General features: G+C 42.7%; 1 protein-coding gene across 1 annotated transcript in view; it reads left to right on the top strand.

Annotated features, from left to right (window-relative positions):
• LOC116512823 (solute carrier family 22 member 23-like) overlaps positions 1–13,088 on the top strand; it is a 125,093-nt gene that overhangs the window by 87,758 nt on the left and 24,247 nt on the right. Inside the window, exons 4-5 of the mRNA XM_032223509.1 lie at positions 3,730–3,898; positions 6,062–6,189. Of these exons, the coding sequence (XP_032079400.1) occupies positions 3,730–3,898; positions 6,062–6,189 (297 nt within the window). The remainder of the gene's footprint in view (positions 1–3,729; positions 3,899–6,061; positions 6,190–13,088) is intronic.

Raw genomic sequence — 13,088 nt, 5'->3', positions numbered from 1 at the left:
TCAGTTGAGAGTACAATAAGAACAAAAATGTCCACCCATTTCACAGATGCCCAAGTGTCCTTTACTGTATTCTTCTTCCTCCTAATTCACATTCCTTCGAAGTAAGGTAATGTTTCTTCTCACTTTGAATTGACTTAATGATGTCATCTTCAGCCATCCTGGTTTATCTGGCTTTATTGTACCATATAACCAATCCTATTTGCTGAAATACAATATTGCCAAGCCAATTAATATGAAAGGCCAAAAGCCCTGCCCAAAATCTAAATAGGGTTATCATATAATCCCCAATTTGATAGAATTATTTTCTCAGACACTTAGTGGTTTAGTGATATCTTCTCCCAAGGAAGAGACTAGCGAGGTGGAAATTTTGTTGTTAGTTGCGAAGTCGTGTCCAACCCATTGCGACCCCATGGACAACGTTCTTCCAGGCCTTCCTGTCCTCAACCATTCTCTGGAGTCCATTTAAGCTCATGCCTACTGCTTCAATGACTCCAGCCGGCCACCTCATTCTCTGTCGTCCCCTTCTTCTTCTTTTGCTCTCAGTCTTTCCCAGCATTAGGCTCTTCTCCAGTGAGTCCTTCCTTCTCATTAGGTAGCCAAAGTATTTGAGTTTCATTTTCAGGATCTGGCCTTCTAAAGAGCAGTCGGGGTTGATCTCCTCTAGGACTGACCGGTTTGATCACCTTGCAGCCCAAGGGACTCAATGCAGGAGTCTTCTCCAGCACCAGAGTTCAAAGGCCTCCATTCTTTGGCACTCAGCCTTCCTTATGGTCCAACTTTCACAGCCATCCATTGCAACTGGGAAAACCATCGCCTTGACTAGGAGGAAATAGGTCTGCCTATTAAACAGAAAAATTAATATGAGGTGAGGGCAAGGGGAGTTGGTATGTGACGTCCCAAGATATATTTTGGGGGCCTCCAATGTGTACCATTGTGGAAAAAACTGACAAAATGTGTTAAATACAGGCTGAAGTTTTAACTCCAGCCAGAGATGTACGCACCATGTGTTGATGGCGGCTGTTGTTTCCTTCTGTTGCTAAGTGCTTGGCTCCTAGGTTGTCAAGTACTTAGGAGCTGGGGGCTTGGCAACATGAAGAAACAACAGCAATCGCCAGCCATCAACACACCAATCAGCCTGTTATGTCCTCGGAGATACGACCGGCGCGGCTGCAGTGGGATCAGGAAGAAGCCCTGATTGGTTCTGGCGCGCCGGCCGGCCGGCGGGAAAATCACAGCTTTCCTATTGGTTCCCCGCCTGACAGCTACAAGTATAAATAGCTGTCAGGCAGTTGCTGTTCTGTTCTGTTCTGTTGAGCTGTTACTGTTGTTCTGATTTAATAAAGAGTTCGTTGAAGCAAACGTTCCTCCGTCATTGGTTCGACACAAGCTTAAAACAGCCAATAGGAAGGCACCACATAAATATGACTCACAGGATAGGCCCAAGCACATATTCCGGAGAGAAGATCTCTCTGAAGATGGATCCATCATGAATCCAAAAGCTTGGAAGACTAAATCTCTGGTCCCAGTGGCTGATCCAGATTCGATCTTGCAACATTATCTTTGGACATGTATATTTGCCTTCATTGGTAAACTAATTTGGAATAACTTATTGAATCCTATTACATTCCTGCTGTGTTTTTGTTGCAAAGCAGTGTGAGATTGGTTGGGTTTTCTTTGATTTCGTTTCTTTTTCCTCTCTTTTGCATTTCTTGCTCTCTTTTTTTTAATCAAGGGGGGGGGAAATAAAATCAAAGAATGCCGACCAATCTTTTATGCTGCTTTGCGCTGCAGCATGTGTGAGCAATCTTTTCCATCCAAAACTATTTACCATTTACGTGGATCTTATTACAAGCAGAATGGGCAATACAACTCTTGTTCCCTGCTGGTAGCAGAAACAACTGTGCATATATTATATTTGCAAATTTTTTTTTTCACAAGAATAAATACAGTGCAGCCAAACTGAACAACAATATTTTGAACTGGAAACAATTGTTTTTTTTTTTTAAAAAAAGCCAGTGCTATCTTTCAATACAGACTGAACTGATAAGATCTAGAGCAAAATAATGCCTTCAACTCTGTTTTCAAAACATAGAGTAGAAAATATTTTCTAAATACGTTGGGTGCCATTTAATTAGGTGAACTATGGCACATCCAAATGTTTACTTGTTGACAGTCAAATATTCAGGCCACTAACGATTTTCTGGGATGTTCAAATGGGAATAGGTATCTTATGATACCTGAGAGAGCCGAGGTGGCGCAGTGGTTAAATGCAGCACTGCAGGCTACTTCAGCTGACTGCACTTCTGCAGTTCGGCTGTTCAAATCTCACCGGCTCAGGGTTGACTTAGCCTTCCATCCTTCCGAGGTGGGTAAAATGAGGACCCGGATTGTTGTTGGGGGCGATATGCTGACCCTATAAACTGCTTAGAGAGGGCTGAAAGCCCTATGAAGCGGTATATAAGTCTAACTGCTGTTGCTATTGCTACATCCAAATGTTTACTTGTTGACAGTCAAATATTCAGGTCACTAACGATTTTCTGGGATGTTCAGATGGGAATAAGTATCTTATGATGCCAAGCGAATATTTGGTATTTGTAGTAGCTGTTAAAACCCAAAAACCAAAAAACAAAATGTTACTCTTTTTCCAGTGGTAAATATAATCTGGATCCAAGTGAGACGATTATGATTAATTTGATTGAAAACAGTGACTCTTGGTTAAGTCAAGTCTAACTGGTTTTGATGTGATTCCCAGAATATAAACTCGGGACAGACGTTCAGTTATGCTTGACTCTCCGCCACTGTGTGGATCATCACTCTCTGTCTTGCACTGCGTCTTTCAGGTCTGCCATGGTCATCTCGGTGTCATCTTTGACAGTGTCCAGCCAGTGGATTCTAGGCTGGCCCCTTCTCCCTTTTCCTTTTTAACCTGGATTCGTGCAAATAAATTGCCAAGTCAAGCTATTCTCCAAAGCAAAGATTGGATAACCATTTTCCTGAAATGCTATAGGGTTTCCTGCCTGAGCAGGGGGTTGGATTGGAAGATAGAATAGAATAGAATAGAATTTTATTATTTGTATGCCGCCCTTCTCCGGGAGGACTCAGGGCAGCGAACAATTCAAGGGGGGAAAAGGGGAACATAAAAACAAAATACAAATAATAAAAGTAAACAACAGTCTCACAACCATACATGTCGAGAGGGGAAGGGAACTCATCACTCCCAGGCCTGCCGGCAAAGCCAGGTTTTGATGGCTTTTCGGAAGGCCTGGAGAGAGGTAAGGGTCCGAATCCCTGCGGGGAGTTCATTCCAGAGGGCCGGAGCTGCCACAGAGAAGGCCCTCCCCCGGGTAATAGCCAGGTGGCATTGGCTGGTAGATGGCACCCGGAGGAGGCCAACTCTGTGAGATCTAATGGGTCTGTGGGAGGTAATTGGCAGCAGGCGGTCTCTCAAGATCTCCAAAGTCCCTTCCAACTCTTCTATTCTATTCTGAATTGTAAAAATGCAGACCGTCACTCTTGAGAGAGGCGCAGAGCAGCAGCTGGGTAGCTTTGCAGTTTTTCCATAAGCCCTAAAACAAAGTTTGCTGTGTTTAATATTCCAGATAGGAATTACCTTCTTTGAATATTTGGTTATTTTCCTAAGCACTGAGAGTGACCGTTTCAAAGGTTTTATCTCTTTTTTTCCCCTTTTTGATTGTCGTCGCTTTCAAAACGTTATTTATATCTTTTCAGGGATAGAGCTTTGCCTTCCGAACCAACGCTTCATGATCACCATGATAGCAAGTTTCGTAGCAATGGCAGGACAGTTCCTGATGCCAGGGCTGGCTGCCCTCTGCAAGGACTGGCAAATTCTCCAAGCCGTAATCATCTGCCCTTTCCTGCTGATGTTACTGTACTGGTTGTAAGTACCTACGATTTACTTTACTTTCAGAAAGGGGTTCATTAGTAACAGGCAAATGTATGGAGCCAAACGTTACAAGAGAAATGAGACGAGGTGGCGCAGTGCTTAGGGTGCAGAAAATGTTATGATATAGGATATAGTTAAATAAAGAAAGGATAATGATAATAAATTATATACATGGAGGATTAGAAAATTTTGGTATTAAATATTATGGATGTTTAGCTAGAACAGGATATGAGGATTTTAGAGCCGAGGTGGCGCAGTAGTTAGAGTGCAGTACTGCAGCCACTTCAGCTGACTGCTAGTTGCAGTTCAGCAGTTCAAATCTCACCGGCTCAATGTTGACTCAGCCTTCCATCCTCCCAAGGTGGGTGAAATGAGGACCCAGACTGTGGGGGCAATATGCTGACTCTGTAAACCACTTAGAGAGGGCTGAAAGCCCTATGAAGCAGTATATAAATCTAACTGCTATTGCTATTGCTAAGTGTTTGATCACAAATTTCCATGACACTATATACACTATATTGCCAAAAGTATTCGCTCACTGTTCTGACCCCCCTTGTCCCACACCAAAACACTCCAAGCCAAAGATACTTTACCAAATGTATTCACAGACAGACAGGTCCTTAGCAGGAAACCGGCACAGACAAGCTTGGGCAGCAATCCAGCACAGATAAGGCTTGGCAGCAATCCAGCCTACCAAGCTCACAATAATGTTCTCCGACATTAGTTCCTGCGTTGACTTCTGCAAGAGGGCCGTGTGCACAAGCAATCCTTTTTATAGTCTGGAAAGGAGCCTAATGACCACCAGCTGAGTGCAGTTACCTCCTGTAACTGCGCAACTGTTCCTTACGCCTATTAGCTCTTTGGTGCCAGGCATACAGGAAGAACTCACTGCTGGCGTCCAGATCACTCTCCCTTGTCTCCTCCCCACTGGTCCAAGGCTCAGGCGCCTCCTGGTGGCCAACCAGCCTCTCTGCGCCCTGCTCGGAGTCGGAACCCTGTCCAGGGTCCTCCACATCCTCCAGAGCCGACTCATAGGGCCCCTCGCTTTCGGAGTCTGGTGGCAGCTCCAACGGCTCCTGCTGGGCCACAACACTCACCCATCCACATAATCAGATTCAGTTGTGAGCGAATACTTTTGGCAATATAATGTATGAACACTGAGAGAAATAGTGGGAGGAGTACAGTACCATCTTTTTTCCTCTGCCATTTCTCTTCCAGCCTGTGGTTTTTAAATCACAGGCAAAGTTAAACTAATGAGACAGGAACCATATTTCTATCAAATCTGGTTGGATTTTATGGTTTACCTCAATAACAATAGATCACAATAGGATAATACTTTAATGTACAGTAAGTGTGTACATGTATAGCAGTGGTGGGTTTCAAAAATTGTTCGAACCTACTCTGTGGATGTGGCCTCTTTTGTGGGAGTGGCTTGCCGCCCATGTGACCAGATGGGAGTGGCTTGCCGCCCATGTGACCAGATGGGAGTGGCTTGCTGCCCATGTGACCGGATATGAAGATGCCGACGACACTTGTCAGAACCACCTTAACTCACCTCCCACACAGCACTGGCATGCATAAGAATAGGATGTAAACTTGTTTTTTAAAAGGCATCTTTGGTTTGCGTTAAAACAACTTCAACACACGCAATGTTCTGATTGCACCACAAACGCAGTAGTCATCCTTACCTTTCACAGAGGCACTGAGTTTTATAAATATGAGCATGATAGTGTAGAATAATCATATCCAAGGACCAGTGGTGGGTTTCAAAAATGTTTGGAACCTCTTCTATAGGTGTAGCCTGCTTTCTGGGTCCACTGGTGGAACCTCTTCTAACCGGTTCGGTAGATTTGACAAAGCGGTTCTACCGAATAGGTGCAAACTGGTAGGAACCCACCTCTGATGTATAGTACCTGTTTCTCTACTTACTTTTTAGTAGATGTTTTTGGCATCTTTTTCTCTTTATGCATCTTGCATTTGGGTTAATTTAGCTACTTGATAATATTTGTTATTCATAGTTCAACTAAAAAAGAAAGAAAGCAAAATTCATCCAGACAGAAAAAGAAGATGATATTAAAAACTAAAAAAAAAAAACCTTTTTCAAAAAGGCTGGTGACCCTTTAAGAACCTTGACTAACACATTCTCTCCCTTTGAAGTATTTTCCCAGAATCTCTTCGCTGGCTGATGGCCACAAAACAGTTTGAAGCTGCAAAGAAACTCATCCTTCGTCTGACTCACAGGAATAGGTCGAGCACAGAGTGTGATATTAAGGGAGTGATGCCTGGTAAGCGTTTGAAGCTATGCGAAGTGGACAATAAAAGTACACATGGATGGTTTTGCACATTGCAGATTAAAAAATTGCAATTTTGCTTTGGGGAAAAAAAATTGGATTCCAAAACTCATATGCTATTTTCCTTCAGGTTATTTAACCAACGAAATGGAGACAAGAATTATTTGGTTCAATTATGCTCCATATCAAAATAGGGGGTAAATAATAGAATAGAATAGAATAGAATAGAATTTTATTATTTGTATGCCGCCCTCCTCCGGGAGGACTCAGGGCGGCGAACAATTCAAACGGGGGAAAAGGGAACATAAAAACGAAATACAAATAATAAAAATAGGCAACAGTCGCACAACCATACGTGTCGAGAGGGAGGGAACTCATCACCCCCAGGCCTGCCGGCAAAGCCAGGTTTTGACGGCTTTTCAGAAGGCCTGGAGAGAGGTGAGGGTCCGAATCCCTGCGGGGAGCTCATTCCAGAGGGCCGGAGCCGCCACAGAGAAGGGAGGTGATTGGCAGCAGGCGGTCTCTCAAGTACCCAGATCCAATACCATGAAGGGCTTTATAATATTTTATTGATACTAAGAATCAAATTATTTTGGAATATAGAAGTACAGATAGTTCTCAACTTATGACCACATTGGAATCCAAATTTTCTGTTGGTGACACAGATGTTAAGTGAATTTTGCCCCGTTTTACCACCTTTTTTGCCGCACTTGTTAAAGGAATTACTACAGTTGTTAAGCAAATTTGCCCCCCCCTTCTCCCCCATTGAGGTGGTTGTCAGAAGGTCACAAAAGGTGATCACTTGACCCCGGGACACTGCAGCCGTCATAAATATGAGTCACTTGCCAAGCATCTGAATTTTGATTCATGAGGATGCTGCAATGGTTATCTTAAATTACTTTTTTCAATGCTGCTGTAACTTTGAACCGTCGCTAAATGAACTGTCGTAAGTCGAGGACTACCTGTAATGCTTCATATAACTTAAATGAGCTGGGTACATTACTTCCAAGACAGAACATTCAACAGCTCCACAGGACTAAAGGCTTAAACTAGCTAAGCCCACGAGATTAGCAGAGATATACCACTCTTGCAAGCTTTGTTTAATAACGTTAGAAAACAGGACACATCTGTTTTTGTAGGCATAACAAATCAATTGGTGTCCTTTTTCTTCTCTCTCTCTCTCTCCTTTTAGTCCTTATCACAACACTTTTTTTTTCCTTTAAACTATCTCCAAAGTCCATATGTTAAGGGCTTTCCTGTCAGTACATGAGTTTGTCAAGGACAAATGTGTCAATCCATTTTCACAATGGATTTTACAGAAAATGTCTCTCGTTCTTCCTAAGTTAGTTAAAGTAATGAGTACTAAATGAGAGGGCAACCATTAAGGAAAAAAATATATCTTAGAAAGCCAGAAAGAGACAAGAGAACAACAAATTAGGAATATAATTTTGTGGCCATGGGTGCTTTGCTTAAGATGGTGGCCAAGGAATCCTGGACAACTGCAGATGGTAACTTTATTCATTTTTGCACAGGAGAATTTTAGAAGTCATTGACTATAAGGTTCATTTACCCCAGAAAATTACTCGGTCTCTGATTGTACAAACTGAAAAATGTATAGCAGATTCAAGAATTACAACAGAAGCAGCAGCATCTTGTCCAAACCTCCCTATCGTACATATTTTGGTTTCCTCTCCACCATCTCAGCTTGATATTTTGCTCCATAATGTGAAATATAGAACAGCACTTATCATTTAGATGGTCTTGTTTTGTATTGTAATTTGACCCTTCTGTTCCCTTTAATTCATATTTTGTGTGCTGCCCTGAACTGAATTTTGGGAGAAGGATGCTTCTGAATCAAGTGACCAGCTGGATGTTTATAAAAGAAAATTTGTAGCCACATTACCATTCGGTCAGTGGTGGGATTCAGCCAGTTTGCACCTATTCGGGAGAACCGGTTGGTAACTTTCTAAGTAGTTCAGAGAACCGATTGTTGGAAGAAATATTTTGTTTTTTCTCCACTTTACAGGGCTAATCCTGTAAGGAAGGCAGGAAGGAAACATTCTGGTGTTGTTTCTAGCCTGATCTTTATTGCCCTGCTTACAGAAACTGCCTCTCCGGTTAACCCTTATTGTAACAGCTAAAGCGAAGCGCCCATCGACCTGAGTGACCTTGAGTTGGCCATGCCCACCCAGTCACATGACCACCGAGCCCCACCTACCCAGATGGTCATTAGGGCAGAGAACCGGTTGTTAAATTATTTGAATCCCACCACTGCATTGGGTGCTTTAAAATGAAAAATAAATGCACAATGGACTCTCCTAAATGTAATGGGTAGAGTGATTTGGGATGTGTTCTGCTACAGTGTATTTGGATAATCTATCCAGTGGTGTATTAAACCATTAAGCAGACTAAGCACATGCTTGGGGGGGGGGGGGGGGAAAGCACCACAAAGTTGAGAAAGAAAGAAAAACCCAAAGGAGGGGGGCACCAAGATTTGTCAGTGCTTAGAGCACCAGTGAGCCTTAATCTGCCACTGAATATATCTGAACCAATAAGGAGATATCAGTTCTCAATAGCAAATGTATGCCCTACAGCAAGAGTGGGGAACTAAGGCTCTTTTATTACCTGTGGACTTCAACTCCCAGCATGCCTGGCTCAGGAATTCTGGGAGTTGAAGTCCACAAGTCATAAAGGGGCAGTAGTCCCCCCCTCCCAACTTCTAGAGCATCTCTGTGTTATCCTGAATTATTACATGCCCCCTTTTTACGCAGAAAAAAAATGACATTGATGATGTTCCAGATGATCTGACATCTGGATGGTGGAACTGCTGTGTTTTGCTCCAGCGATGACAATTTACAAGTTTTTATATACGTATTTTTCTGGATCTACAAATGATTCTATTTTCAATAAGACTTTGCTTAGCCTTAGTTGTTGCGGACATAGATTAAGAAAGTTGCAGCAGTATAGATAACATTTAGATAACTGTTCTGACTCCCCTCGTCCCACACCAACACACACTCCGAGCCAAAGATTAGTTACGGCATTTAATTAACAGACAGACAGGTCCTTGGCAGCAAACCAGCACAGACAAGCTTGGGCAGCAATCCAGCACAGATAAGCCGTGGCAGCAATCCAGCTTGCCAAGCTCACAATAATGTTCTCCAACATTAGTTCCTGTGTTGACTTCTGCAAAAGGGCGTCTGCACAAGCAGTCCTTTTATAGTCTGGAGAGGAGCCTAATTACCACCAGCTGAGTGCAGTTACCTCCTGTAACTGCGCAACTGTTCCTGACGCCTATTAGCTCTTCGATGGCGTGCATCCAGGGACAACTCACTGCTGGCGTCTGGATCACTCTCCCTTGTTTCCTCCCCACTGGTCCAAGGCTCAGGCGCCTCCTGGTGGCCAGCCACCCTCTCTGCGCCCTGTTCGGAGTCGGAAACCTCTCCAGGGTCCTCCACATCCTCCAGAGCCGACTCATAGGGCCCCTCGCTGTCGGAGTCTGGTGGCAGCTCCAACGGCTCCTGCTGGGCCACAACAGATAACTAGCTATATTGAATCCAGTCCATGACTTTGCAGTTTCCTGGATGATTGTCTATCAGCCTTTTGTTAGATGAAGCTTGTGTGCTGGCCTTGCAGGTCTGTTTTATCATGCTTGCTACCTATGAGAGTCCTGACTCTATAAAAGCCATTCTTCCACTTCTGTATTGCAAAAACAGGCCTCCTACAGAGCCTTTGTTACTGTGCGTGGTTGTTAAATCACAACCTGCGTTGAACTGCCAATATCTGGTGCTTTGTTGTTGTTTTTTCTGGAAAACGGAAGGGAAAATAGGTGTATTGAGCACACGTTTAATTTCCATTTTTATTTTATTTGTGAAAAGGGGGCAGAGAATCTTTCCCCAAGTACACTCTGAGAAGGAGACCCGTGCAGTGTATACACATACTCCATTAGCCATTAAATAGTAAAACTCTGCAGAAGGGAGATAAGGATGATCCCTGCTTGTAAATGAGCTCGGTTGCCTGGAAGTCAGCCTGGTTTATGCACACACGAATGTTCTCTATTTTGAGGACAATAGATTATCTGAACCGGAAGCTCATCGCTCCTAGGAAAGAAAATCCTTTACACGGATGTGGTTTATTTAGGGAAACATAACACTGCTTTTCATGTTCTTTCGCTGGACTGTGAACGTAGAGTAAGGGAATGCTGTTTTTGTTCCCTGATATTGTCAGTCAAACCATGCTTCCTTTTACCTGTTTGATTGGCTCCTTCTCATAGGCCACAGGTGGTTGCCCACAGCTCTTGTCAGGAAGTGAAGAAAAAGGACAGTGTGTCACGGAGCTCTAATGGCTTTGTTGTTAGAAAGTGCCAGATGGGGGATGTGGGAAGCAGCCAAGCTGGAGATAATGTATGAGCGGGCTGCCAGAAACAGAAGTTCCATACAACGAACTCATGGAGAAGCAGAGACTGGGATTAACAGTCTCTGCTAATACAATTTATTTATTTATTTTTATGTATTATTTATTTATTAATTAGACTTATATACCACTTCATAGGGCTTTCAGCCCTCTCTAAGCGGTTTACAGAGTCAGCATATCGCCCCCACAGTCTGGGTCCTCATTTCACCCACCTCGGAAGGATGGAAGGCTGAGTCAACCTTGAGCCGGTGAGATTTGAACCGCCGAACTGCAGATAACAGTCAGCTGAAGTGGCCTGCAGTACTGCACCCTAACCACTGCGCCACCTCGGCTCTAAATCCTCATATCATTTCTCTACCATTGGCTGAGCTCTCGCTTTCTTTAGTGCGGTTCTCAAGTTGTTGTTATTACAACGACGTGATGCTAGCATCTACGTAAAGTCACTGGTCACATTTTATGGCTTATTGTGACAGAGGTGTTATAGAACTTCTTGCCTGCTAGATTTTAATAGTGGTTGTTTGTTCAAGTGTTGAACAAGACCCAGAATTGGCCCCTCTATCCTTTATGTTGTGGAGGTATAAATAGAAAGGTGATTTTCAGAAAAGCCTTCCTAATATATATATATATATATGAAAAGATTGCAGGTACCTTTTGGAAGAAGTCATTATGTTGTTTGTGCATTGATTAAATGATGGATTTTGCCACGTTAGTTTTATATCCCATCTTTATTTTTTAATTTTTTTTACAAATAAGTCAAGGTGGTGAACATAACATACAAGATTAATAAACATACATACATATCCAACACGCCAGTGGTGGGATTCAGCCGGTTCACACTTATTCGGGAGAACTGGTTGGTAACTTTCTAAGTAGTTCAGAGAACCAGTTGTTGGAAGAAATCTCCTTTTGTTTTTTTCCACTTTACAGGGCTAATCCTGTAAGGAAGGCAGGAAGGAAACATTCTGGTGTTGTTTCTAGCCTCATCTTTATTGACCTGCTTACAGAAACTGCCTCTCCGGTTAACCCTTAGTACATTGTAACAGCTAAGATGGAGCGCCCATCAACGTGAGTGATGTTGAGTTGGCCATGCCCACCCAATCACATGACCACCAAGCCCCACCTACCTTGCTGGTCATTAGGGCAGAGAACTGGTTGTTAAATTATTTGAATCCCACCACTGTAACACGCCTTCCTCCTCCTGTTTTCCCCATAAGCTCAACCCTTTGAGGTGAGTTGGGCTGAGGGCAAATGACTGGCTCAAAGACACTCAGGGCTAAGGCAGGACTTGAACTCACAGCCTCTTGCTTTCTAGCCTGGTGCTCAACCACTAGTCAAAAATGGCTCTCCATAATGTTTTTTTTTGCCTGCAACCTCTTGATAAGCCTAATCAGAAAATCATCATTGTCCAACCCCACTGAAAATAAAGTTATAAACCCTTGTTGCTTTTCACAAAAGCTTCTGTAAAGGACTGTCACACTGAAAACCTATAGGTAATCTAACAGGTATTTCAGTTTTTTCAATTGCACACGTATATACACACACAAACATAGGTTTTTTTAAGAATAAAGCAAGAAAAACCAGTTCTGCAATGGCCTTCTGTCTGATTGTTTTGTTGACTCAACCCTATCTTATCTGTACTATCTAAGAAAGTCAGTAATGTTTACAAGAAGATGAATTGAAAAATCTTTTCTTTCTCTCTTTTGGTCTTTTTTTCATGTTATATGGGATTTCCTGTGCTTGAGAGATGCTTTGCTAATTCAAAAATTTGAATTCTTGAACTTTACAAAGATTCAAGGGAATGGGGAAACAAATCTATGGGCGTGCCAAAGCAATTATCTTTATTTCCCTTGTGTTTATGGCTTGGCCATAGAAGCTTTTTTAGCTACGCAGAAATCTTCTGAAAGCTGACATTTTTATTTTAAAAAATAAGGGGAAAACCATTTTTTTCTATGTAGGGTCAGACTAACAGTGATAAAATAGAAAAAAAGCTGTGAAATTATTCAGTTGGAACTAGGCAAAATGAATTAGATAGGAAAAAAAGCATACTAGAATAAAAAATGGAAAAATCCTATTTCAAAATATAAAATGTCAGGAAGGTTTTACCTCCCTCTTCTATGGTTTGAGAACGTGGCTTGGGTGGACAGTGAAATCGAATTGTCTGTAAGTGCTTTTATGGTTCCTGTGTAATTCAGATGGTTATTTATCTGTACTTTCGAGATAAGAGCCATGGTGGCGCAGTGGCTAGAATGCAATATAGCAATAGCAATAGCAGTTAGACTTATATACCGCTTCATAGGGCTTTCAGCCCTCTCTAAGCGGTTTACAGAGTCAGCATTTTGCCCCCCCAGTCTGGGTCCTCATTTTACCCACCTCGGAAGGATGGAAGGCTGAGTCAACCCTGAGCCGGTGAGATTTGAACCGCCGAACTGCAGCTAACAGTCAGCTGAAGTAGCTGCAGTACTGCACTCTAACCACTGCGC

The sequence above is a fragment of the Thamnophis elegans genome, chromosome 8 (assembly GCF_009769535.1).
Source record: "Thamnophis elegans isolate rThaEle1 chromosome 8, rThaEle1.pri, whole genome shotgun sequence".
NCBI classification, from domain to species: Eukaryota; Metazoa; Chordata; class Lepidosauria; order Squamata; family Colubridae; genus Thamnophis; species Thamnophis elegans.
This window is presented reverse-complemented; position numbering and strand designations above follow the sequence as displayed.